Source organism: Leucopleurus acutus, assembly GCF_964270905.1.
Source record: "Leucopleurus acutus genome assembly, chromosome: 2".
Classification (NCBI taxonomy): domain Eukaryota; kingdom Metazoa; phylum Chordata; class Mammalia; order Artiodactyla; family Delphinidae; genus Leucopleurus; species Leucopleurus acutus.
Genome location: NC_139143.1, coordinates 81026203 through 81053681, shown reverse-complemented (window position 1 = coordinate 81053681; position 27479 = coordinate 81026203). Strand labels below are relative to the sequence as shown.

The window sequence follows — 27479 nt, the reverse complement described above, 5'->3', positions numbered from 1 at the left end:
GGTTTCTTTATTTTGGAGATAGGTGGGAGGGATGGGGAGGAGAGGGAAATGAGAGACAGAGGGACTGGGGTTCTGAAGCAGGGAAGGGGCTGCTTTGGGGGCAGAGGATTTCTGAGGTGGTCAGGAGGGCTGAGGGGGCATGGGTATGCTGACAGACTGGGCCTCACGTGGGCGCTGCTACCTGTGCCTCCTCTTCAAGGCCCCTTTTCCTCATCCAGGTCACTAGCGAGGAGAGGAAGGGGGGTGGCCCAGTCACCAACATTCTGTTTTCACAGGTGCATTCCTGCCTCCTGCCCCTGCCCCATCTGTTCAGATTTGGCTTCTGTTATCTACCAGCCACTGCTGCTCGCACAGGCCGCCCCCCCCACAAGGCAAACCTGCTCATGGCTGTAGATAGCTTCTGATTTTAGGCTGAGAGATGAGTGGGCAGCGATTTGCCCAAGGTCATGTGGGTAGTAAGGGCAGAACCAGCAGTGACCTTGGGAGTAATAGCTGCTCAAGGCTCAAGCTATCCTCTCTGGCGACCCAGCTTTTAACTTCACTGAGCCCTCTGGAACCTCTAAAAATAAAACTTTGCTTCCCCTTCAACCCCTCAACTCATTACTACTTCCAGTGCCCCATTCGCCCTGGAATGTGACCACCAGAGAGTTTTCTTTGCAGTCCTCCCGAGTGGAGGTTGCTTGCCTTTCTCAAACTCGGCAGGCCCGTGGCGTATTGCAAAGCCCCTGGCTGCCATGGCAGCTACACCCCTGGGCTGCGGCTCTCCCCAGGCCTCGCAGACACCCTGCCACACCCATCCAGGGTGCTGGTACCAGACTTGGGCTGTTGGCGAGGCCCAGCCGCCTCCTCACTAGTGGGCGGACTCTTCCAACACTCTGGCCTTTCAGTCCTCAACCTCCTTGGCCATAATGACCTTCACCTCTGCTCCCACTCGGACCTCACCCTCAACCTTGGCCACTCTCTTCATTTATCCCCGAATTCTTCCCAGGCGTGGCCCATCCTCGGTGTCCCTCCTGGCCTCTGCTCTAACACCGCTGTCGAGACATAGACCTAGGACTGCCCCCTGGGGTCTCAGTACCTTCTCTTCCCCAAAGTCAGTCATCTCAGACACTCTTGACTAAAGACACCCCAATTCTCTCCCCATCTTATCCTCCTGACCTGCCCAGAAAAAACCTTCAACCCTGGAATCCTGTTCATGGCTACCACATTTGCTCGAAAAAAACCGCATAACCAAGCGCGCTGGAGTCAGTCATTACACGTTATGGTTTTCAACTTCATCTGAGCCTGTAATGCTACCTGGAAATCTCTTCACCTCCCCCACTGGCTCCTTTGCACAGTCCCCAAGGCAGATATTTCAGCCTCCACCACCCACTCCTTGAAACTTTTATTCCACTCTCAGACCCCTTCTTTGCTGTCTTAGCAGCTGTGCTTGCCTCCTACCCCCGCCCCCCACCCTCCCTGAGAAGAGCAAGTCCACCAGACTGGAGCAGGCTCGGCTCTGCTCAGAGGAACATACCCTCTCCCCTCCTGCCTCAGGCGAGCCCGCTCCTATTTGAGGCCACCCTGTTCACCTGGCCTTAGATCCCATCTCTCTGGCATCCCTCTCTCTTCAGCGCTCTCTTTTTCACCTCTGAAATGCTCAAATCTCCCTATACTTGGCTAAAGAAAAATCCTTTAGGTTCCCTTCAAGCTATTCTTCTGCAGTACGCGGGCCTCTCCCGTTGCGGAGCACAGGCTCCGGACGCGCAGGCTCAGCGGCCATGGCTCACGGGCCCAGCCGCTCCGCGGCATGTGGGATCTTCCCGGACCGGGGCACGAACCCATGTCCCCTGCATCGGCAGGTGGACTCTTAACCACTGCGCCACCAGGGAAGCCCCAAGCTACTCTTTTGTTCTATGAAGCTAACTCCCTCCTCTTTACCATCAAGCTTCCTTTTTTTAACTACAGCAGTTATATTAAAAAGAAAAAGAATTCTCAGACTTCTTGCAACAGTGACACAGAGCCGCATACCCCATTTCTGTTTCTGAGGCTTCTCTACCAGTCACCCCCCCTCAACCCATTAAGACTGGTGTTGGCCTTCCCCACACCATGAGAAATGTTCCCACAAGCCACACCAAGGATCTCTCAACTGCCAAATTCAATGGCCAATCTTCAGGCTTCATCCTGCTTGATCATCTCACAGCGTTTGATATGCTTGGCTCTCTGTTCCTGAGCCTCTCCCCTCCTTGGCTTGTGATTGAGCCTCTCAGAGTTCTGTCCCTGTCCCCTCCTCTCCTGCCCTGCCCTCTGCCAGGGTGATCTAGCTCATCCTCTCTCTTACAGTCTCTAAGTCAACACCCCCCCTCCCCACCAAAAGACACCTCTGGCCCAGAGCCCTGCCCTTTTCTAACTGTCCCCTGGGCATCTCCCGCTGGATTCCCTACAGATACCTCAAAGGTCTCGAACTGGGCCATTCCTCTTTCTGCAGAACCTGTTTCTCCTCTTGCCTTAACACCGCCCAGTCCCAAGCATAAACTCCCTGTCATTCTCAGCACCTCAATCCTGAGGCCATCACCAACTTTTCCTGAGATAAGACAGCCTCCTCTCTGGTCTCCCTGTTCCTGCCCAGCCTCCATTCTGCCTCCTTAGCTTACTGTCCTAAAAGACAAATATGATTATATCACTCTCTGAGTGAGGATCTTCAGATGGCAAAGTGAGGCCCTCTCCCACCTCTTCCTGCCTCATCTCCCAGCATGCTCTGCAGTCTCCACCCGGCCACACATACACGTCTCCCTTAGCTCCGCCCGCCCCGGAGCACCCGCGCACCTCTTAAGTGTCTCACGTTCTCCAAACTCACACACAAAAGCCTCGCCCTGGAATGCTCTCCTCCACTCCTCAGCCTAACAAACCCCCGGGGTGCCCCCAAACCCACCTCTTTTTTCACTTCTTCTATGAAGCCTTCATTAATATCCCCCCATTCCAAATTGGTGGTTCTGTCCTCTGTGCTGCCCAGAGCCTGCTTCACTCCTTGATTGGGGCGCTCTCCACATTTGTCACTGATCTATTTGATGTCACTCTCCCCCACCATTTGGTGGGCTCCTCCAGGGCAAGCCTCCCTTCCCTCCCCTCCCTTTATCTCCATCTCCAGCTCTAGCAGAGCACCAGGCACCCAAGAAGCCCTTGGTAAATGTGACAGAACATCTTAGGCCTCCCAGGCCCCAACTCCTTCAGCTTTCTGCTCACCTGAATTCGGAGCTGGAATCCGATAAGAGGGGCCTGCCCAGCGTTTCTTGGAGCCATTGCTGCAGTAACGCCTCCTGCTCAGGACCCTTTCTGCGAGCTGCCGCCAGCCATAGGCGGGGGCCGTCCTCATCACTGGAGTCCCTGGAGAAGCCTCCCGTCTCAGTAGCCCACAGAGGTCCTGCGGGAGGGGTGGCTGCTCCCACTGCCCCCACAGACTCCGGCCACCCCATGTCACTGGAGACTCACAGCTCCAGGTCCAGCTCCCCCTGGTAGGAGAGGGGAGATGCACACACGGAGCAGGTGTTGTCCAGGAGGCGGAAGCAGGTGAGACAGAAGAGACCTGGAGGAGGCCCGGAGGAAAGGAGGTAAACTTGTACCCCCACAACCACTGTGCTCCCCAGCTTTCAGCCCTTGCCTCCCCGACCCCACCCTTGGGAGGACCATCCTCATCGAGCGGTGCACACTAGGGAGTTGCTGCAACGCCACTTGCATTAAATTCTATTTGCACCGGAGGATTAAGGCTCACAGAGAAAATGAGCTACCTGAGGGTTCTGTGTAAATGAGGACATGCATAGTAATGAAGGGAGGGGTACAAAAGGTGAGGTACAGGAGAAGTCCATAAAAGAAGGACAACAGCTGATTGTCATATGCAAATGTGGTGAGTCCCAGAAGGGAGAGGCATACTCCCCAGAAGTCTCACCTCGGCAGCCTGGGGTACTGCAGGACACCGAATTCTCTGTGTCCCCCTCATCCTGGGGCTGCCCGCAGCCCAGGCAGTAGGTCTGGTGCTGCCTGGAGTGGCTGATAAACGGAGCCAGGCAGGAGCACCTGAGGAGAGGGGTCCCAGACACTAAGCAGGCCAGCCCAATATATCCAGACAAAAATGTAATTCAAAAAGATACATACACCCCTGGGACTTCCCTGGTGGCGCAGTGGTTAAGAATCTGCCTGCCAATGCAGGGGACATGGGTTCGAGCCCTGGTCTGGGAAGATCCCACATGCCATGGAGCAACAAAGCTGGTGTGTCACAACTACTGAGACTGCTCTAGAGCCCGCGAGCCACAACTACTGAGCCTGCGAACCACAACTACTGAAGCCTGCGCGCCTAGAGCCCCTGCTCCACAACAAGAGAAGCCACAGCAATGAGAAGCTCGCACACTGCAGCAAAGAGTAGCCCCCACTCGCCGCAACTAGAGAAAGCCCGTGTGCAGTAATGAAGACCCAATGTAGCCAAAAATTAATTAATTAATTAAAAAGATACATACACCTCTATGTTCATAACAGCACTATTCACAATAGCCAAGACATGGAAACAACCTAAATTTCCAAGGACAGATGAATGGATGAAGAAGATGTGGTACATATATACAATGGAATACTCCTCAGCCATAAAAAAGAATGAAATAATGCCATTTGCAGCAATATGGATGGACTTAGATATTATCATACTAAGTGAAGTAAGTCAGAAAGAGAAATACTATGTGATATGGCTTATACATGATATCTAAAATATGACACAAATGAACTTTTATGAAACAGAAACAGACTCGCAGACATGTGGTTGCCGAAGGGGAGGGGGGTGAGGGAGGGATGGAGTGGGAGTTTGGGGTTAGCAGATGCAAACTATTATATACAGAATGGATAAACAACCAGGTCCTACTGTATAGCACAGGGAACTATATTCAATATCCTGTGATAAACCATAAAGGAAAAGAATATACATTAAAAAAGTGTTTGTGTGTGTGTGTGGCTGAATCACTTTGCTATACAGCAGAAATTAACACAACATTGTAAATCAACTATATTTCAATTTTAAAATTAATTAATTTTTTAGAAAAAGCAGGCCAGCCCAGCCAGCATAACTAATACTTGTCTTCTCTAGCACCACCCTCCAAACCAAGGGTAGCGCTTCCTGTAGGCAAACCTCCATCCCTCTGACTATAGCAACAACATCTCTGCTTCCTGTCCTCCTCCTTTCCCTCCCCACCCCTAAGAATTCTCATCCCCAATCCACTCATGCATGAATGCCATGGAATGAGCACCGTCTTCAAACAAACCTCTGGACACCTAGGAAGGACAGTGATCCATTCCGACCTCTGGCTCTTTTTCTACCCCCTCTCACCCCACTTCATATAAGGAAGGACAGTGGGCTCACCGCCTGGCCAGCACCTGGAGGACACTCATGTGGCCCTGGTCAGCTGCCCGTCTCCTCACCGATCGGTGCAGGGCAGGCAAAAGCTTGGTTCGGCGGCTCAGAAGTACATTGTAGAGGTAGGAGATCCTCTCCTGCCGGAGGGGAGGTCAAGGAAGGGGTCCCCTTGATCTTGTTTCTTCTACCTGGAATGCCCTCTGCTCCCGCCTCACTCCCTACCTTTGCCTTCTGTCCAACGCCTATGAATCCCTCTAGGCTTGGCTCAATGCCCCTTCCTGGGGGAAGACTTTGGGACTTCCCTAGGTGGATTCACCCATTCCCTCCTCTGGATTTCCATAGCACTTTATTCATTCCTTAATAAAAACACTTTTTTCATTGTAACATCTGGTTGAAAGACTGTCCGGCCTGCCTCAAGACTGTGTCTGGTTCACCTTGGCATCCTTGAGGCCAGCACGGTAACTGGCATACGGTAGATGCTCAGTGAGTGAGTCATAAATGAGTAAACAAATGGTGAGTTTCCATTCACACCTCAACCTGTTAACATGGCTCCTGTCCCCCCAGGGTTTTCACAAAACTTTGGAGGCAAGCTTTGTCTCAGAAAGCCCTGCCCCAAGAGGCACCATCTCTGCCATCTGCAGTCCAGATCATTTGCTTTGGGGTTCAACCAGAGGAGAGAGAGCTGGGCTGCTGAAGGCCTCTTAACTCCCCCAAACCAAGATAGACAGCCATGAGCTTAGCAGCCTGGGGAGGGGGGCAGGAACCGGCCGCGGACCCCTCACCTGCTCCCGGGATGGGTAGTAGGAGGCACAGATGACCCGCCGCAGGCGACTGACATAGCTGCCGAACAAAGTGACGAAGAAGCACAGGCCATACATGACACCTGGGGGCACAGCAGACACAGTAAGCCACTGCCGGAGGGCACGAGGTGCCAGCCGCGCTCCCCCTCAGCAGTCTGTGCCTCCTTCCCGGAATGGTGTCTATTCCCCCCAGTGCCCTCAGGGGTGTGGATACCGATGGCTATGTAACCAGTGGTGCTGGGCTCCAAGGGACGCAGGCGGCAGCGCTGGGACAAGACGGTGATATTGCCTTGCTGCAGGACATCAAATGCCGACACCAGGTCGTGGTAAATCTTCCCAGTAGAGCCAGTGCCTTCCACAGTTATGGATATTAGCACAGGGCCTGGCACCAAGACACTGTGTGAGGGATGCTGTTGGCAGCTGCCCACTCCACCATGCCGGAAAGGAGGGTGGAGAGTGGACAGTGCAGGGCATAGAGATGGCCCCCAGGGCCTCAGCCAGGGGCCTTGGACACCCTAGGCACCCTCGTGGTGCCCTGGGGCTTAACATCAGCCCTTGGCACCTGGGACTGGCTCCATGGTCCAGAGCTGGCTGGCACTGGTGCCTGGTCTGCCTTCCCAGGCTACCAGATTTGAAATGACCTGAATGGTGAGTGAGTCCATCCCCGGACTCTGTGACCACCCAGAAGCATTTATTTTAAAGCATTTGCCTGGGGGAGGAAAGGATTGGGAGTTTGGGATTAGCAGATGCAAACTATTATATATAGAATGGATAAACAAGGTCCTACTGTATAGCACTGGGAACTATATTCAATATCCTGGGATAAACCATAATGGAAAAGAATAGGAAAAATAATATATATATTATGTATAACTGAATCACTTTTCTGTACAGCAGAAATTAACACAACATTGTAAGTCAACTATACTTCAATAAAATTAAAAAGTAAAATTAAAAAAAAAGAAGCATTTGCTCAGCATTGACTGTGTAGCGGGTACTGAACTGTTTTATGGATTGTTTGGGGGTTTTTTTGTTTGTTTTTTTTTTTTGGCTGCATTGGGTCTTCGTTGCTGCGTGTGGGCTTTCTCTAGTTGCAGCGAGCGGGGGCTACTCTTCGTTGCGGTGCGCGGGCTTCTCATTGCGGTGGCTTCTCTTTGTTGTGGAGCACGGGCTCTAGGCGCGCGGGCTTCAGTAGTTGTGGCATGTGGGCTCAGTAGTTGTGGCTTGTGGGCTCTAGAGCACAGGCTCAGTAGTTGTGGCGCACGGGTGTAGTTGCTCTGCGGCATATGGATCTTCCCAGACCAGGGCTCGAACTCATGTCCCCTGCGCTGGCAGGCGGATTCTCAACCACTGTGCCACCAGGGAAGTCCCATGTTCTGGGTATTTTTTTTTAACTTTTTCTGTTGGGCCTCTGGTATACAGGATTAGATTAATTCTATTCTGTGGTTTGTGGCACACACTCAGTCAGAGGTCCACCAGCCACTTAGCACATGTGGTCTCATTTACTCCTTAGAGCCACCCAGAGAGGTTGCTACCATGATTGTGTCATGGTTCAGATGAGGAAACTGAAGGTCTGGGAGGTTCAGCAAGGTTGCTCAAGGTCACCACCTAGTAAAGGACACTACTGAGATTTGAACCCAGGCCAGTCTGACTTTAGAGCTTGTGTTTTTAGCTATTCTGTTATGGTATAATCTTGAACTGGGCACAGGGGTAACAGGCAGAGGATAGAGCTGGAGGAGTGGCAATGTCAGGGGCTGGTAAGTATGAGTGACATGGGGACATTCAGGCAATCCCCCAGGACTGAGGAAGCTAAGGAGGTTCAGGCACTCACTGCGGGCCACGATCTCCCCCTGCAGCTGGTACCGGGCCAGGTCCAGGACCCAGAAGGTGGCATAGTCCAAGAAGACCAGGAGGAAAATGAGGAGGAGGTGCCGGATTAGGTGGAAGGTTGCTAGGATGTAGAAAATCTGCTCCCGCTGGGACAAGAAGAGGGAGCCTGGGTAGGGGAGAGCTGGTCAGGACGACGCTCCCCTGTTTTCCCACCCACCAGAACCCAGCTCCTACAGGGATCTCCCTCCTCGAGGCGGCTCCTGCCCCTGATCAAGCTGGAGCCCGTCTGCTCATCTGGAAGATGTAGAAGGTGTGAGGACCCCTGGGCAAAGGTGGGAAGCACTCTTTGTGGGCAGGGGCTCCGTGGCTAGAGGTGCGGGCCTAGCATCTCCACCTGGGTCTGGTGGCCTATTTCCAGTCTCTAGGAATCCTCTCTCCTGAGGCATCCTTGATACGCTTACCAGGCCCCCCACTTCACAGACAGCACTGCCCACCCCGCCCAGCTGCATCACCTCCATATCAGCACAGGCATACTTCCTGCTCGCCACCCTGCCCCCCACCAAAAGCCTCCCCAACTTCACTTCCCTTGCTCCATATCCACTCCCTACCCATCCTTCCCTCCGTCCTGACATCCAGGGTGCTCCCAGAAGCATCATCTTCCCCTTCTCTCTCTGTCTGCGTGCTCTGAGGGACCCTACTTTCCCCTTTCAGACTGAGGGCTCCCCAAAGACAGGGTTGTGTCTCCCCCCAGCCGGAAATTTCCGTCAGCTCTGGCCTGTCTCCCCTACCTCTTGTCCCGCCCTGAGCCTGGCCCGTGCATGGCACTCTTGGGCAGGGCAGTAGGGTTAGGGGAATCCCTGGCCTCCCTTAAGGGTCCCTGTCTCCGGGTCCTCAGGGCCCTCACCCGGCTGGATGTAGTGTCTGGCCTCACGGGCACTGAGTGGCAGCACCGTGGGCAATCCCGCCTTGGAGCGGACAGCATCCATGTGCAGGAATCGGCTGGTGATGTAGATGTTGTCGAAATTGTCCCAGTTCAGGTAGCGGTACCGGTAACACAGGGCTCTGGCGGGGCACACGTGAGGCCCCTAAGCACCCCCCGACCAGACCCCCCAGGGCAGGGCACCCGCCCCCGCCCCCAACCCTGCCCCCAAACTCCAGCCCCCCAGGATGCCATGGGCATGGGCTGGCCCCCCAGCAGCCCTAGCTCTCCGCCCTCACACCCGTCTTCCATCCCCTCACTGGAGGTAGAGAAACACGAGCAGCAGAGGCGTGGTGTAGCCCATCAGAGCCACGGCCTCTCGGACACGGAACAGCTTCATGCTGACAGCTTCGTGGAGGTCCAGAGCCACCTGGGACAGACTCCGAGAGGCATTGAGATCCACAGAGAAGTGGTGGGTGGCTGTCATGTTGAACTCGAACTCGTGACGCACCTGGTTAATCAACCTCCTCACGGCTGAGGTGCGCGGGTCCAGGGGAGAGGCAAGCAAGGAGAGTTAGGACGGGGTCGGGCTGTGCTCGGGAGGGGCCCGGTCAGCCCAGGGGTCCCACGGCTCACAGGCCGGCCGGGAACCCTCAATGTTGGGACCTACAGTGGACTGAGGAGGGGACAAAGTCTCCACAGTCTATGCCACTGCCGCTGTGTGCCTAGCACCAGCCTTACGTCTCCACAACGAACATCTCAATGACCTGCTGCGGGGGCAGGGGACCCTGCTTCTCTCCCCAGCTCCCGCTCTCGAGTCAGGCTTTGAGGAAGCACCTCCTCTTCTCTGAGCCCCAATTTCCTAATCTGTACAGCATGGACACTGGCCTGGGTAACCTCTTGAGGTCCTTTCCTGCATTTTCATTCACGGTCTGGGAGCACTCCTGGGCTGGCACATCCTGGGAGGAGGGAGGGAGACCTCTCAGGAGCACCGCATGCAGCCGGGCCACGAGGGGATCACTCACGGGTGACGATGCTCTCGCGCAGGAAGGTTTGGATGTACCCGGGGATGATGCAGAAAACCTGGGCCACTGAGAGCCGAGACCGAGTGTCAGCAGGGGCAGAGACACACAGCCTGCCTCTCCCACCTCCAGGGACCTTGCTCTCACAGGGCCCCCTGACTTTTCACTCTTCCTACTAGCCTCCACACTGGCTCAAAACATTTTGGCTTCTCCGTATTACCCCACCCTCTACATTGGTTCCTCCCTATCTGCCCCCACCCGATCCCACAAAGGGCGCATCATCCTTATCGGTCCCGTATTTATTGCCCCCCATTGGGCCCCTGGGCCCACCCTCCCACCTGACCCCTACATTTGCCGGGCCCCCAATCCTGCCGGCAAGCCCCTGGCTCTCTCACCACTGGCAAGTCCACAGAGCATCAGCTTGAAGGGCATGAGCACATAACACAGGTGGTAGGCTTGTGGTATGACCTGCATGCAGCTGTCCTTGGCGTCATCGAAGACCCGAGCACACTTCAAGTAAGGGTTGCCCAGCTCCGAGTTGCACACGTCGCCGATGTGCAGGAGCCAGTACCACACGTTCCGCAGGGCCCTGGCTGGGGATGGCTGTGGGGCTGGTACCCAGGAGTCCTGCAGCACCTTCTCGGGGGGTGGGTGGGGAACACCAGGACAGCACCCAGAGCTGGAGAGGCTCATGGTCAGGGGCCTGGCTGTGCTATATCCAGTGGGAACTAATCAACACCCAGGCGGGGCCCAAAAAGTCCTGGACGGGGTGTGAGGGTGAGGAGACTGGGTGAATTTTGACCCCCCCACAGACAGACATGTTAATGTGCTGACCTATGTGCTTCACGCCATCCATGATTGACCGGAAGAACTTTCGGACCTGGTCAGCCACCTCCTTGGCCTTCTGGGCAATGGCTTTAATCTTGTTCAGGGCACCTGAGAGGTGGGGGCAGGGGTACTGTCGGAACTCCTCTGGGGGCTTGTTCTCACCATTGCCCTGGAGTAGGGAGTGGAGGGGGCCTGCCACTCGGGAAATGGGCAGCCTGGATGCTTGGGTCTGGGAAATAGTTCATCTGGCGGTGGAGCAGGCCAGAGAGCGAGGGTCAGGGGGTCTAACAGGGTGCTTTGAGGTTAGGGCCCAGGACCAATGGAGAGGAATGAAGCCAGAGGACTGTAGAATGTGCAGGACGAGGGGGAACTTGGGGGTCCGTGGAGATGGGCGGCCTTACTGACGAGGGGCTGCCTGGCCCTCTCCAGCACTTCGGCGGTCTGGTTCAGGGCCAGTTCTGCCCCACAGGCCACAGCCTCGCTGGCCCGGGTGAAGTTGCGCAGGGTGTTGGCACAAGGCCCTTGCAATACCAACCCAAAGGTAGCCACCAATAGCAGTGTCCGGCCCTGCTCTGGGGAGAGAGCTCCCTCAGAACCAGGCCCCCAGCCTGACACATGGCGGCATATACCATTCAAGTGCCTTATAGAAGCCTTGAGAGTACTTCCCTCAACCGCCCTCTCCCTCAAGATCCCTCCTGCCCCAGCCCCTGCCCCAGGGCCCACCCCTTCCACTGGGTGCCAAGCTTACTGGAGAAGGCCTGGGGCAGCAACAGGAGGACGGTGACTCGGACCTGGCGGGAGAATCCCATGCCCAGACTAAGGAAGGCGGCCAAAGTGAGGGTGCCCACCAGGCAGCCCCAGGGGCTGTGCCCTTCCACCAGCAGCTCCAGGAGCCCATAGGCTGTGGCCAAGGACAAGCCCAGGATAAAGCCCCCCGTGCTGCGGACCACGGCCCGCGCCACGCTCGGCTCCTCTGCCCCCAAGGGGTGCACAGCATCCTTCGTGACTTCGGGCATGGCTGCGGAGACTAAACGTTTCCCTGTCTCCAGGAGACGCCCACCAGGTTCTGTGGCTCTTAAAGGCCCTAGAATTTCTCACCGAATTCTAAGGTTCCGGAGGGCTTTTGCTGTATCTTGGAATTCTTTATCCAGTTGCAAAGGGATAGGTACGTCTCTAATCTCCACATTTCACAGCAGAGGGATTCGAAGACACAGACCCCAAACAGGCTGTGGGTGAGGCGGTGGAGACAGAAGCAGAACCTCTCGTCCAAGGACATCTTCGAGGAGACTTCTGGGATGAGAGAGGGTTCATCCAGAGCACACTTATGGCCATCAGACCTCATCAGAACGGAGCAAAAGGGCAAAAAAGGAAACTACCCCACACCAGTGAGTCAGTCACCAGAGACCCCGACCCTTCCCAGTGACTCCCAGCGGCTCCCAGCCCCCACTCCTCTCACCCAATCTCTCCTCCAGGACCCCAGCACCTTCCCCCACTTTGGGGTCCCCCAGCCTCCACCCCCTCATCCAGTGCCCTCCTCCGGCCTAGCCCCTTCTTCTTCTCTCGCTCATGTCTGCCCCACTTCCCCAGGGTCCCTCATCCTCCTTCAGGATCCCCCAAGTTCCTGTCACCCTCATCCGGGTTCCCCCAGCCTCTACCCCGCTGCAAGCCCCTAAACCTAATGAATCACGCCCCAGCCGGAAGCGTAGTATGTTGGCCTCGCTGGGCTAAACTCTTCGACCCTTCAGCGGTGCAGAGGTTCCTGAGCTGGGGGCTGCCCGTCTCCTGTAGCCGATTCCTGTGGCGCCAGCCGGGCGAGTTTCCGGTCAGTGCTCTCCTGCTGGGGGCAGGCGCCGGGGGGCTCCTGGCCATAGGTGAGTACAGGGCAGACGTCAGGGATGGGGCCCATCTTTTTTTTTTTTTTTGCGGTACGCGGGCCTCTCACTGTCGTGGCCTCTCCCGTTGCGGAGCACAGGCTCCGGACGCGCAGGCTCAGCGGCCATGGCTCACGGGCCCAGCCGCTCCGCGGCATGTGGGATCTTCCCGGACCGGGGCACGAACCCGTGTCCCCTGCATCGGCAGGCGGACTCTCAACCACTGCGCCACCAGGGAAGCCGTAGGGCCCCATCTTTTGACCTTTGGCTTCACCCTGTATCCTTAGGTCTCTTTCAGCTCCTGGTGAACCCTATGAACATCTATGAAGATCAGAAGATGGTGACATTGTACGGCTTGGTGGGTTAGTGCCGGGCTAGGGACAGGGACACAGCCCAGCTCTGGGTGCCCAGGGAGGAGTCTGCACTTGTTTCTTCTGTTCCCAAGTGTCCCTTGTAGCCTCAGCCTTGTTTTGGCCTTTGAGAGGAGGGAAGAGGCCCCCAGTCTACAGAAGAAGACACAGTCCTTGCCCACTAGAGTCTCCCCAATCTGAGGGACTCCCTATTACCCCCATGATATGGTCCAAACCCCACGACCATTCATAATCCCCGTCTCTCCTGACCTCTCTGGTCTTGTTTCCTGCTGCTCCTGATAAATTCAATTCATTCACTCACTCATTCATTTAGCACTAACTGAGCACTTGCTAAGGATTCAGCAGTGGACAAGGTTGACAAACACCCAGCACTTTTAAAAAAAATTTTACACTCCTAGAGCTTATAATACATATAACACATATTACACACACATACATACATTGTAATGTATAGTGCATACTTGTATATATACGTGTGCAGTGACAGCTACAATGTAAATCTAATGATTTCTTTTTTTTATAATGATTTCTTTTTTTTTCTAATTGACATATAGTTGCTGTACAATATTATGTTCGTTTCAGGTGTACTACACAGTGATTTGACATTTTCAGACATTGTGAAATGATCACCATGATAAGTCTAGGAACCATCTGTCCTTGTGCAAAGTTACTACAATATTATTGGCCATGTTCTTTTTTTAATTGAAGTACAGTTAATTTACAATGTTATATTAGTTTCAGCTGTACAGCATATTGATTCAATATCTTTATAGGTTATACTCCATTTAAAGTTATTATAAAATATTGGCCATATTTTGGTCAATAAGGATATTGGCCAAATTCTTTACGCTATATATTATACCCCTGTGACTTATTTATTATATAGCTGGAAGTTTGTACCTCTTAATTCCCTTCAACTACTTCCCCCCTCCCCAACCCCACACCTGCACACCCAGCTCTTTCAGAGTTTACGTTCTCTTTCAAGTTTACATTCTAGTGGAGAGAGTTAGACAACACATGAACAAGAAATAAACAAGAGCATTTCTGATGGTGACAAGTGTTATGAAAAAAGTAAACCGGGGGATGTGATAGAAAGGGATTGGGAGCTAGCTTGAGTAGTCAGGGAAGGCTTCTCAGAGAAGGTGACATTTGATTGGAGACCTCGTATCAGGAGGTGTTGGGCCGCAAGAAGAGAAAACCCACCTAAAAGTGGTTTAACCATAGAGGGAGTTTATCATCTCATATGACAAGTTTCAAGGTAGAGTGGTTTTGGAGTTTGGATAATTCAGCAGCTCAGTAAACCCACCAAGACCCAGCTTCCTTTTGACTTTTTTCTCTGCCGTCTTTGGTCTGTACATCATTCCTCTTCGGGTCATGAAATGGCTGCAGCAAATCCAGGCATCACATCCTCATACAGGAGTGTCAAAAGAGCAGAACATTCCTTCCTCATGTCTCTTATAAGAACAAAGAAAACTTCCCGTAACCCCCCAGCCAACTTCCCCCACACCTCTTTGGTCAGAGCGACAGCACGTGTCCCTTCCTAACACTGTCCCAGGCAAGGGGCTCGAACATGGCATCATCCCCGGTTCACTGAATGATCTACCTCTATGGGATATCAACAGGAAACTACTTTTTCCCTGACCACTGTATTCCAACCTTTCTCCCACTGATGACCTCTCACACAGACCCTTAGCTTTCTGGTGATTTTAATCTAGAAGACCTAGTCCTGCTTCAGTAATTATGACTGTTTTTAGGCTTTAAGAGGTCCAATCCAGTCTACGTCAAGATTTCAATCTCACGTCCATTCTCAAACATCTTCCCTCCTTACCGCCCCCTTGCCCCGCAGCTCAGGCCTGATCCCTGGCGTGAGGTCCCGCGGTGGAGAAGGGGGCACGGCCTGCTCACTCACTGTTTTTCTCCACTTCCTTCCCCTTCTGGTTCTTCTGATGTCAGAAAGGGGATTAGAAGAATTAGAGGAAAAGGGACAAAAGTCTGAAGTCATCGATACTGTTTGAATTCCACCGCCTCTGTGCGGCGAGTGCTCACATCCTGGCTGTCTCAGGGGGCCCATTCATGGTCCCGCTGGAGGCTCTGTGTGGACCGCACAGTGCCCAGTTTCCTGCTGAGGGCAGTTCTCTTTAACTGACTTCGAATGAAGCTCCCTGTAGCTCCTACAGGCCACCTGCAGCCTCTTACCTTTAGATGCCTCCACCCAAGCAGGCAGAGGGTCCCCATCCCAGAGGGATGGCTTGAGGCCTGATGCCCTCCACACGTCTGCTTGTCCCAAAGGAAATGCACACATCCTTGCCCTGCCAAACTGGGAAAGCAGGGCCCCTTGCAGCTGCCCTCTCCCCTGTCACGATGAGAAGCAAGTACCACCCTCCATGTTCATGTTTCCCTGACACTCCCGGGAGGCCCTGCTGAGCACGTCCGTGAACTCTCCTCCCTCTCTGTGCTCCAGTGACAGCCCTGGGGTGGCCCTGCCAGGCTCTGCAGCTCAGCGGGCGTCCAGCTGGGAGGGATGAGCCGGGTTCCCCTTCTTGCAGCACCAGCTTCAGAAACGTTCTCTTGGAGTCTGTCACTGGGCATGAGGAAGTGAACACCCATCTTCTCCTCAGACTCTCCTCCCATGTCTGCCTACTCTAACCACTTCTCTCTATGTCCAGAAAACTCAGATTTCTGGTCTTGCCTTTGTATAGACTGGTTGGGGTAGAGGGGTGAAAAACCAGTTTTGCTCTTTTGGTAAAGCCCAGACTGGGACCAGCAAGCTCCATGGGGCTCTCTTTAGAACGTAGAGCAACGCTTGGTCAACAATCAATCATCCTCAGAATGTAGGACAACTATTTATCCACTGTCGTCCTCAGCTTGAGTCTTGGCCAAAAGGCTGGTGGAGCCGGCCAGGTGAAGACTCTAGGAGGACGAGTGCTCCTGGCAGGGGGAACAGCGAGGGCAAAGACCTGAGAGGAGGAATGAGCTTGGCAAGTTCTAGGAACAGCAGTAGGCCAGCGTGGGCGGACACGGTGGGCAAAGGGCTGAGTAGCATGAGATCACTTCAGAAGGTAGTCAGGGGCCAGATCACGAGAGTCGGTCGACCGTATTAGGAGAGTCTGGATTTGTTCCCAAGTGAGATGGAAAGTCACTGCATGGTTTCCAGCGGAAAAGGGACATGATCGGATTTCATTTTTACAAGATCCCTCTGGCTGCCTTGTGAAAATGGAAGTTTAGGTTAGCAAGAGAGGAGCTAGGGGACTAGTTAGTCCCAGTGAGAGACACTGGGGACTCTATGAGGGCAGTGCAGATGGAGGGAAGAGTCAGGACTTGGGATTTGCTTTGGCGATCCTTGGGAGAACGCTCTATCCACACAGGAATCTTCTAGGTTCCCTGACCAGTTTATGCTGTTCCTTTGGCCTGGAATGCCTAACAACACTTACTCATCTTCCAGGCCCAGCTGACACATCACCTCCTTTGTCCAGCCTTCCCAGCCCCACCCGCCCCCGCAGAAATACCCGCTCCCTCCTTGGCTCCCACAGCTCTGTATAAGCACCTCCCTGTGCACTTAGCACTTGGTGTTGCAGTCATTTGTTTACCCGTCTGTCTCTCTCCCTGGATTACGAGCTTCAAGGAGCTCACTGTCTCCCTGCAGAGACCACAGGGAGACACATGTGAAACTGCTAAAACATACCAGGAGGTACACGATTAAGGGCTAAAATTAGGGACCGAGATGGTGAGTGCTGTAGGTGTCAGAGCACGGGGAATATTGAGGTGGCTGTGGGCCTCTCTTCTCACTGCTCTGAGCACCAGTGCCTGTTTCCAGAATTTTTCTCTTGCTCTCTCTTCTCCCTCAGTACCTAGGGTTAGTGTGACTCCAGCCTGGAAAAGGGAAGTGTTGGCCCCCTTCCCTAACACAAACCCACACACTCATACACACACCAAGTCAATCACCAACCATGGCTTTTCAATCTCTAGCCATCTCTCCAAGCCCTTCCACAGGCTGCCACACAGTCGAACTCCGTAAATGGCTCTTCAATAAATGAAGTGGTCTAGAAGGCCTATCAGAGTCAGTGTAAATGGGACAAGGGCAGTACAGTGATGGTTCTAGAAGGAAGTTGTGCGGGGCGGGGGGGTGGGGTGGGCGGTGTGTGCTCTGCTAAACCTGGTGGTTTAGCGTCCTGACTCTTCCTCACCACCTCCTGGGCTCTCCTGACAGGCTTGGGGGCCATAGGCTGGGGTACCTCCCCTCACATCCGCTGCGCCAGCCTCCTGCTAGTACCCAAGATGCTGGGCAAGGAGGGCCGGCTCTTTGTGCTGGGATACGCCTTGGCCGCCATCTATGAGGGTGAGTGTGTGCCCCTGGGTACCAGTTAGTGACACTGAAGCAGTGACCCTGGGTGGGCCATCCATTGAGAGCCAGGCCTGGAGAAGGAGAAAGAGTGGGGGTCTAATCCCAGCTGTTCCAACTTGCTGTGTGTCCTTGAGAGAGTTCCTCCACATCTCTGGGCCACCTTAGTTTACACAGAGAAAAAAATCAGGGGTTGAATGAGATGACCTCTCACCAGCTTCTGAGCCCCATCAGTGTACAGTTCTAGAAGGTGGTCACTGCGCGCAGAGCAGGAGCTAGGGATGGGCTGAAGAAAGTTAATTGGCTCTAGAGGGAGGTAATCTACCAGGGCATCTTCCCCCAGGACCAGTGGCCAACCTGCGGCACAACCTCAATGAGGTGATAGCATCGCTCGGCTGCACTGTGGAGCTGCAGATCAACAACACCCGCTCGGCTTGGCGTGTCTCCACAGCCCCCCTGCGGGCAGTGTTCAAGGACCTGCTGGTCAGGACCCTACACAGGCAGGGCCTAGGGATCCCTCTCCCCGCAGGGCCTAGATGACCTGAGCTGGGACCCTGGACTTACAGTTTCCCAATGGGGGCGGTACTGGCATTTTTGGCAGAACTGTTCCCAAACATTGCAGGATGTGCCCTGATCCCTGGACACTCAATGCCAGGAGAGCCCCTGCCCGCAGCCACTGGGACACACCACACACACACTTCCAAACACCTGAGTAGGTGGTACTCTGCGCAGATGAGCTAGAATGTCAGGAAGCTGGGGTCCCTGGCCTTGAGGAGTTTGGAAACTTTGAGGATCAGGGGATGAGGGAATTGGGTACTGGAGATTAGAAGAATTGGAAAGTTGAGGAGTTGGGGAGAGAAGGGCTGAGGGGCTTGGGAGTCGGGGACATTGAGATGGCACCGTGGCCTGAGAGGTTAGTGATGAGGGGTGAAGTCCAAGGACCTGGGGAACCCTTCCTTGACTAACCAGGACTTGGGATGGGAGGCCTCAGGAGGAGCTGGGAGCCTGGGATGTAAGCGGAGCAGAGGCACCTGGGGAGGAGAGGGGGCTCCCAAGCACTACGAACAGTGGACTGAGGCGAGAGGCCATCTCTGGGCCTAGGCTCCCTATAGGCTTGAGGTAAGAGCCCAAAGCTTGGCTAACAGGGGAAGAACAGGCTGTCTGGCAGCAGAAGCTCTAAGCTCGCATGCCTGACCCCTTTCCTCCCTCCGACCCCAGAGCAGCAAAGAGTCATTGAAAGCCAAGACTCAGAACATCACCAACACCTTTGAGGAACTGGATGCCCAGGTGAGCAGTGAGAGTGGATACGCGCCCGAGGACGCCGAGGGCTCGGAGGAGACAGCCCCAGGCAGAGAGACCCTCCACGCCTCAGCCTTCAGACACCGCCTCTCTACGCAGAAGATGTATGAGCTGAAGACCAAGCTGCGTTGCTCCCGTGAGGGGGATCCCTGGGCAGGGGAGGGCGGGGAGGGCCGCCGGGCCAGGGCTCCGGGTCAGGGTGTGGGGACCTCAGACCCGCATTGCCCCTTCCCGCAGATGTGGTGAACAAGGCCATGATAAACTGCCGCCGCTGGTTTGACCAAAAGCACAGAGAGTGCCTTCAACGCATCTGGGTCCCACTGCTCAACCACCTGCTCTGCCTGCCCATGAAGTTCAAGTTCTTCTGTGGCATTGCCAAGGGTCAGCCTAGTGGCAGGAGGGAGGGGAGCAGCAGGGCTAGGGATCTGAGTCCTTGGGGGCCACTGGGTAGGTGTAGGGCAGGAAGGCATTCAGGAGGGGAGGCTTTCGGCTCTGAGGACACAGCATCCTCAGGGTCCAGCCCTTCCAACTGACCAGCTTTGTGACTCAGGTGAGTTTACAGCAAGGCTCTCAGCTTCGTCTCTTCATTTGAAAGATGGGCATAATGATAGTACTCATGCCATTAGGGGTTTTGAGGATTTAAGGGGATAATACATGTAAAGCAGGTAACAGAACTGGCCCACAGAGGAATGGCTCTATTAAGTATCGGCTGTCATAATTAGTTAGTGTTTGGTATGGTTATAGACAGGTGAAAAAAATGGGGGAAAGAATTCAAGGAGAGTAAACAGGGGAAAGACTCGGGGTGGTAGAAAGTCATGGGCGGGGACTTTCAGTGGTTAGGACTCTGCACGCCCACTGCCAAGGACCCAGGTTCAATCCCTGGCGGGAGAACTAAGATTCCACAAGTCACATAGTGCAGAAAAAAAAAAAAAAGAAAGAAAGAAAGTCATGGGCAGAGAGACAAAAAAGCAGCATGAAGAGGATCACGAGAAGGGAGGACTGGAGGCCGGGCCCAGGGAGGCCCCTAACCTGGCCCCCATGTCCACCAGTGATGGAAGTTTGGTGCCGTAGTCGCATCCCAGTGGAAGGCAACTTTGGGCAGACCTATGACTCCCTCAATCAGTCTATTCGCGGCCTGGAGGGGGAATTTTCAGCCACTATTAACCTCAAGGTAGGAGAGGGGCAGTGTGAGGGTGGGGGGCACAGGGAACAGGGCGTGAGGAAAAGAGCAAGGGAGCGGGCACAGGAGGGAGGTGGCTGGCTGTGAGGGAGGGGGAAGAGACGAGGAGTGGTGCTGGGACTGGGTGACAGGAGAGGGAGGGTGCCGAGCCCGCGGCGGGCACAGAGACCTGCCTCTGGATGGGTGGTCGGCCAGGTGTGAGGAGGTGTCAGCTCATACAGGTGAAAGACTGTGTCCAGGAGGGCAGCGAACAGAAGACAGCGGCAACTCCTAAAGGTCCTGGGAAGAGCTGGGGACGGGAGTGGGGCATCAGGGGAGAGAAGCCACAGAGAGGCTGGGAGGCTGGGTCTGGGCCTCTGAGTCGGCACCCGGGCCGTCCACCAGGAAGAGAAGCGGGCTGGGGTGCTGGGCCTCAACACGAGCTGGGAACACGTGAGCACCGAGGTGCGGGACTACGTGAGATGCCAGGAGGCCCGGCTCGAGTGGATCCTGGGGCTGCTGCACGTGCTGCTCTCCTGCACCTTCCTGTTCGTCCTCCACGCGTGAGTCCTGACCTCCACCCAGATGCCCCTTCCTCCGCTCCGGACTGGAGACCTGCCCTGAGGGAGGCCCTAAGAATGGAGCTGCAGGGCCCTCCTCCGACTCTGAATGTTCTTGCGCCTTTAACTTTGCCTTTTTCTAGAGCTGGGATCGCTGTTTACCCAAAGGTAAGAGAAATGTGGACATTTTGTCAGAAGAAACAGTTACCCATGTTCCCACCACCTTAAAAGGGCGACCGTCTTCATTCATCTACCTCCTTCCGGCCTTTATCCCAACGCTGACTTTTTTTTTTTTTCCACTTTTAGCTTTGACTTTTGATTTTTTTTCTTGCCCTTCATATTCCCCTTGGCTCTGACTTTGTGCCATTTTTATCGTCCAACTCTGCTTTCATTTTCTCCCGCCCGCTGCGTTGGCTGCTACTTTCCCTCCATTTGGACCAAAGTCCTCAACCCCACCCAGCCTGGCATCCAGCTGGGCTGCCCTGAGCCTCACTCAGCTTCCCTGCTGACCTCTGGACCCTTCATTTCCTGTCTCCACCCCCAAATGCCTGAGATGGGCAGGGGCTGGGCAAGGGCGGCCACAGGGGCGCCTGCTCTCTCTGCCCCTGTTTGTGGGGCTTAGAGTGACAGCAGGTGAGTGGTTATGTGTGTGCCCAGGGCCCTGTGGGACGACGAAGATCAATGAGCCATATTCCTGCCTTCAAGAAGCTCAGGGTCTAGGGGAGGCAGGCGAGGCATCCACAAACCAGAGATGGTTCAAGGGCTGTACTATGGACTGACTCTCGGGACTGGTATGGGAGCCGAGGAGGGGCCCCTGCAAGGGCCATAACTGGGCTTCAAAAGGCTGCAGATGGGGAAGAAGAGGAAAGGTGTTCTCTTGGACCAGGAATCTGGCATTTGTGGGATGTGGAAGGCAGAGGCTGGGGTTGAGGACTGGGCTGAAGTGGGCATGGCCAGAACAGTCTGGAAATCCCTGCAGGAGGGCCCTGAGCTGCCCCACAGTTGCAAGGTTGCAGGGTGGACTGGGACAGCCTGGAGGCAGGGAGGCCAAACTGGGTCAGAGATTAGGGAGCCTGAGTGGAGTGGGGCGTGGCAGGAAGTTGGCCTGAGATGGAGGGAGGTAGGGGGAAGGTGCAGCAGGTCTCAGAGCCAGCTTGGGGAGGGAAGGAAGGAGGCACAGAGTCAAAAGCCACTTCCAGGCTTTCAACCTGGGTTGAAAAGGGTTGAGGTCACTGGGTGAGGTCACTCACTGAAGGGGCTGAGCTGGCTGAGGGGCGGAGACCAGACTCAGGAGGCCCAGGCCCAACAGCGCTAGGTCTCTCCACAAGGGGGCGCCCACAGTCTTTCTTTGCATTTATAGTTACTTCTAAAGGCAAAGATGTGGATTTTTACAGGGTCCCAGAACCAACAGCATTGGAACTTATGTTTCACGGTTTACAGAGCTTATTTAATGTACTTATACAGTTTTAAACACATTTCCAACAATTAACATTTTTTCCTCAGGAAACTGAGTCATTATGTGGGACTTTGGGAGATACACAGAGGAGAGTTACATTTGCACGGGCACACACACGCACACACGGAAAACATCGCCACACGCAAGGGTGTGTCAGAGGAGAAGGGAAATGATGCTTGAGACGAGTTTTGCTTGAAGTGACCTCCGGGAGATGTTTTGAGGGCTCGGCCAAGAGGCAGGGACTTGAGAGGTGAACGTGGGAGTCAATGGATCAGGTGATTTCTTCAACCTCGAGGGGTTTCCTTGTCTCCGTGCCTTTGCTCCTGCTGTTTCTTCTGCTTGATATTCATCCTGGAAGTTCCATGCCTGGGAAACCTTCCCCTACCTCCCAGGCACACGCATGCACTTACACGACGCTCCCTCCCCTCCTCACCTCTGTTATGTCTCATCAGTGTGTATGTGCATGTCTTTCACTGGACCGTGGACTGCTGGAGGGCAGGGCAGAGCCTTCTTCTAGGACGCAGGTGGTGCTCGGTGCATGCTGGGTGGCCAGCTGACTGTGCGTCAGGGAAGCCCATGGTTGGGGGTGGGTGAACCTGGAGGCGATGGAGACACCCTCGTCCACAGATGCTTCTCCTATGTGGACAGCTATAACGGGGACATCCGCTTCGACAACATCTACATCAGCACCTACTTCTGTCAGATCGATGAACGCAGGAAGAAGCTGGTGAGTGGGCACAGCCCTGCCCAAGGGTGCCCTGCTCCGTGCCCTGTGTGGCTTCACGCTCCAGGAGGGCAGAGGGGAAAGGGAGAGGGCGCTCAGTGCTCTCACCATGTGGACGTTTTTCCCAGGGCAAGCGGACTCTGCTGCCACTCCGCAGCGCTGAGAAGAAAACCGTCATCTTCCCCTGGGACCCCACTATCCAGGCCACAGAAATGAGAAATGTGGTGAGGGTGGCACGAAGGTTAGGCCCCTGGATCCTACTAGAGGCGGGATCTGCAGGAGGGAGGGCAAAGGCGTCGGAGGGGACTCCATGCCAGGGCCAAAGGCGCTGCCCAGCTCTGACCCTCCTGCTCCCTGGGCAGATGAAGGAGCTCATGGAGACACTGCCTGTGCTGCTGCTGCTACTACTGCTGTGTGGCCTGGACTGGGCTCTCTACTCCATCTTCGACACCATCCGCCACCACTCCTTCGTGCAGTACTCCTTCCGCAGTGAGCCCAGTCCCCACTCCAGGCTCCAGGCCCAAGAGACACCCCCTTGGAGAACTCCCACCCTTGTGCAGACACCCCTCCCCAATTCTTCCAATTTCGTCACCTCCTTCTGCATCTCGGCCCCTCCCTGTCCTCCTTAGGGTCAAATATCAACCCTGCAACCTGACAGCTATCACTGGGGCCCTCTGTTTCCACCCCCCTTTATATCTACCAAAAGGAGGAATTAGTACTCAGTGAAGGGATGGAAAGTCCCGTGCAGTTGAGAAGTATTTGTATGCCTTGACCTCTCCCCTACATCCAGTCCCCAACCTGCCCCATCCCCTTAACTCCAACTCTTTCCTGACTCCCCGCCCCACACACACCACGTTCCCTATCCTGGCTTCAGGCAGTCATAAACTGGAGGTGAAAGTCGGGGGAGACTCCATGCTTGCCCGGCTTCTTCGGAATACCATCGGAGCCCTGAACACCTCCTCGGAGACGGTGGTGGAATCCAACAACATGCGTGAGTGATGCTGAAAGTTTGGATCAGAGGAATTGAGGGCTGGGAGGGCCAGGGTCTTTCCAAGACAAAGAGTTGGGGGACTGGGCCTTGGCTGTGGCAAGATGGGGGTTGGCGTGCTTGCATTGGAGAAATTAAACTAGGGAACATCAGGTCAGGCTTGAAGAGCTGGAGGATGACAGACTTGGGTCAGAGGAGTCTGAGGGCTGGGGCTTTGGGGCCAGATGGTCCCAGCCCTCTGTAGCAGTGCTGTTTAACAGAACTTTCTGCCGTGATGGAAAATTTCTACATCTGTGCCAAGTTGAGCAAATAGCCTCATGGGCCTAGTGGCTATAGTACCGACAGCACAGCTCTGCAGGGTGAGGGGCAGGCAGGAGGAGAACAGGGTAATCAGAGATTTAACCCACACCCCACTGGCATGGGGAATTCAACCCAGAGCCGCGGCCGGTCCTGGCCAGATCCCTGACAGGCCTGCCTCCTCTGCCAGCCTGCCTGCCCCAGCCCGTGCCCCTGAGTACCAGGGCCTATTTGAGGGCTGCACTACCAAGCGGCCTGCTAGTGTGTCTCTGCCTGCTCCAAGCTTTCGGCTACCGGCTCCGGAGGGTCATCGTAGCCTTCTACTTCCCCAAGGTGCGCCTCACCCTGCCCTCTCCACCCCTGCATGCACAAACACAACAGCCTGAGCCCAGCTCCCCACAAGCCCCATCTTTGGGCAATGTCTTCCTCCTCTGTACTGTCTCCCTGGCCCCAGCGTGAGAAGAAGCGGATCCTTTTCCTCTACAACGATCTCCTGAGGAAGAGAGCAGCCTTCACCCAACTGAGGAGGGCCACCATCGTGAGACGGGCACGACAGCAGAGGGCTCCTGTAAGTCCAGGCCTGTGCCCCTGGCTGGGTCTGAGAACTGAGGGGGAGAGGCATCTCCCCTCAGTCCACCCAGCCCCCACCAAGGCCCCAGGCCTACTGATGCTCAGTGAGTTCTGATGGAATGCATGCCAAGGGCTCTGGTCATCCAGCTCCTGGAGGTCAAGGCTGTGTCCATCTCTGTGCCCCAGGATTCAGCCCAGCCTGGGATCCTAAGTGGAACATTGGGAAGCAGGCAGAAAATGGGAATCAGATTTGATACCATCAGGTCAAAGGAGAGCAAGAGGGGTTCATCAGAAACAAGGGACCCAAGACAAAGCCACAGGTTCTTCTGAGAGGGCTTCAGACCAGAACCTCAGTGCAGTCCCATCGGTGGGTGGGGTGGGAGATTGGTGGATGAGGGGAAGCAGGTGGGCTGGGGATCAGGGAGGCTTCATGAAGGGGCACGCAGTGTACAGAAAGAGCACACCGTGGGAAGAAGCAGGCTCCAGTCCACACTCCCTCATTAAGCTGTGTGACCTTGGCCATGGTCTTCACTGGACCTCAGTTTTTCCTCTGAAGAATGGGGAGTTTGGACAGATCTGTAAGGCCTGCTCACTAGAGATCAGTAATAGAGTGGTGGTCAGGTGTGGGGCTCTGGTGCCAGAGAGCCTGGGTTTGAATCCTGGCTCCTCCCCTTATTACTATGACAATTGTGTGATCTTGAACACACATAAATGCTGAGCCTTGGTTTTTCCCTTCTGTAAAATGGAGTTAACTACTCCATCTAGTTGTAGTAAGGATTAAATGAGTTTCACTGGCACGGTGCAGCAGGCACATAGCAAATTCTGTACGCGTGTTAGTTGTCACTGTGTGATCCTAGGCAAGTGATCACCTCTCCAAGCATCAGTTTTCTTGCCTGAAAAAGAGATGATAACAACAATATCTGCCTTACATGGTTATTGTTTGAATTGAGTTAATTTACTTACAGTTTCTTGGTACAGTGCCCAATACTATTTAAAAAACAAGTGGCAGTCACTCTTATTTAATCAGCCCTAACAAAGCTCATAAAAGTGAGAGGCTGTGTTTGCTTAACTTTTTCCTCCAGTGCCTAGATCCCCCAACTCCCATGACACACAGTAGGGGCTGAATGAATGTCTGATGAAAAAATGAACATATTACAGGAGGAGGTGAGCTCCATGTCCTTCTATTCCACCATCTTGATCCAGCCTCCTAAGAAACTCACTGAAAATGAACATACTATGATTCCATGACCAGATCATGGAGTTAACTGGATTTTGATGGGTAGATGGAAATGTGAAGAGCATTCATTCCAAGCTAAGGGAACAGAATGTGCAAAGACTCAGAGTCCAAAGGGAATGCCAAGTGCCAGAGCTAGTCTAAGGAGAAAGTGGCACAGAAGATGCAAATTTCAGGGAGGGGTAAGTTGGAGCAGAGGCTAGAAAGAGACCAGACTGTGGAAGGCTCAGAAGGCCAAGCCCAGGAGTTCTGCGTTTGTTTGGCAGGCAGTGGAGCCCCTGGAGTTTCTTTCTTTCTTTTTTATTTTTTAATATTCATTTATTTATTTGGCTGCGCCAAATAAATAAATGGCTCTTAGTTGAGGCACACAGGATCTTCGTTGCAGCATGCAGGAACTTTAGTTGCGGCATGTGGGATCTAATTCCCTGACCAGGGATTGAACCTGGGCCCCCTGCATTGGGAGCATGGAGTCTTAGCCACTGGACCACCAGGGAAGTCCCAACCCCTGGAGTTCCTTTTTTTCTTTTTTTAAATATTTATTTATCTGGCTGCTGCTCTGGGTCTTAGTTGCGGCACGCGGAATCCCCATTGCTGCCTGCGGGATTTTCTTTGCGGCATGCGGGATCTTTTAGTTGCAGCACGCAGGCTCCTAGTTGTGGCATGTGGGATCTAGTTCCCTGACCAGAGATCAAACCTGGGCCCCCTGCGTCAGAAGCGCGGAGTCTTAACCACTGGACCACCAGGGAAGTGCCCCCTGGAGTTTCTTGAGCAAAGAGCATCTGGTAAGGTGGCCTGAGAATTCCTGGCAATTGTGCGGAGAGAGGGTGGGAGAGCGAGAGAGCATAATGAGCCAGGCTTGTGATTTGGAATCAGGGTACCTGCGTCCAGGCAGGTTTGATTGTTCAGTCTGTGCCTTTGGGGAAGTCACTTAACATTTATGAGATTCATCTTTCTCATCTGTAAAGTGGGGGGGAACACAATAGTGATAGTCTTATCTGTCCTACTCACTTCTCAGCCCCACGGTGAGAATCAAATAAGGCGATTTATGGTAACGTGATGCCGGTAGTTGCTGTTACTGGCTGGGAGAGAATCGAGGCTTCATCCTCCCACTCTCCATCACGGAGTGAGGGAGGCTCTCTAGGACCCACTTGCATAAGCACCCTCGCCCTCCAGGGGTCTTCTTTGCCCAATCTAGCTTCCTCCAACATGTGGGCATAGTCAGGCCTTGAGACTTCAGACAAGAAGCGCTAACAGGCTCTAAACCCCCCTTGCCTCCCAACAGCGCCGCCACCTGGCGGACATCCTGCACCGCCGCTGCCTGCCCCTCTTGCGCCCCTGGCTGCGCAGGCGATGCGTGGTGTGCCAGGCACCCGAGACGCCCGAGTCCTACGTGTGCCCTACGCCGGATTGCGAGGCAGTGTACTGCCGGTCGTGCTGGAACGACATGCGGCAGCGGTGCCCGGTCTGCACACCCCGCGAGGAGCTCTCCTCCTCCGCCTACAGCGACAGCAACGACGATGCTACCTACGCGGAGTGAAGAGGCATCCTGCTGGCTCTCCCACCCGCTCCTTCCTGTTTAATAAAATGCTTTGTACACGCCTGCTGCCCGCGCTTCGCGGGGGTCCGGTACGGGAGGGTGAGCCGGGCAATCGGGAGAACTGGCCCGCCTGATCCGACAGAGCGGGGCGGCTGACTTGAGGCCAGAGGGCAGTGAAGCTGCTAGGAAGGCGTCGGGACCCAGGGCCGGGTGGAGGCGCGGCTCCCAAGGCGGTCGGACCGGGCCTCGGCTCCTATTTTGCACAGTAGCCGGGAAGCCGCTGTGCAGACCAGCGCTGGCCGTG

The 27479-nt window shown here is 54.6% G+C and overlaps 2 protein-coding genes across 3 annotated transcripts; one reads left to right on the top strand and one right to left on the bottom strand.

Moving 5' to 3' along the window:
* Positions 1–194: 194 nt before the first annotated feature.
* On the bottom strand, positions 195–11786 carry DCST2 (DC-STAMP domain containing 2; the record flags this gene model as incomplete). The annotated part of the gene is made up of 15 exons (XM_082833375.1): positions 195–222; positions 3223–3363; positions 3469–3562; positions 3923–4050; positions 5378–5508; positions 6154–6254; positions 6386–6553; positions 8003–8167; positions 8906–9063; positions 9241–9454; positions 9946–10011; positions 10338–10535; positions 10777–10878; positions 11172–11342; positions 11519–11786. 15 exons carry the CDS (start codon positions 11784–11786, stop codon positions 195–197), a joined length of 2133 nt encoding a protein of 710 aa, XP_082689501.1.
* A 308-nt stretch (positions 11787–12094) lies between these two features.
* DCST1 (DC-STAMP domain containing 1) lies at positions 12095–27175 on the top strand (the record flags this gene model as incomplete). Of its 2 annotated transcripts, XM_082833373.1 has the most annotated exons (16): positions 12095–12155; positions 12516–12641; positions 12929–13003; positions 17220–17348; positions 17695–17834; positions 18570–18786; positions 18888–19031; positions 19700–19821; positions 20215–20372; positions 22453–22552; positions 22678–22773; positions 22912–23038; positions 23424–23540; positions 24025–24167; positions 24289–24402; positions 26921–27175. In XM_082833373.1, 16 exons carry the CDS (start codon positions 12095–12097, stop codon positions 27173–27175), a joined length of 2124 nt encoding a protein of 707 aa, XP_082689499.1. The 2 variants fall into 2 exon arrangements, with proteins under 2 accessions (XP_082689499.1, XP_082689500.1); XM_082833374.1 differs by lacking the exon at positions 12929–13003.
* Positions 27176–27479: the final 304 nt, after the last annotated feature.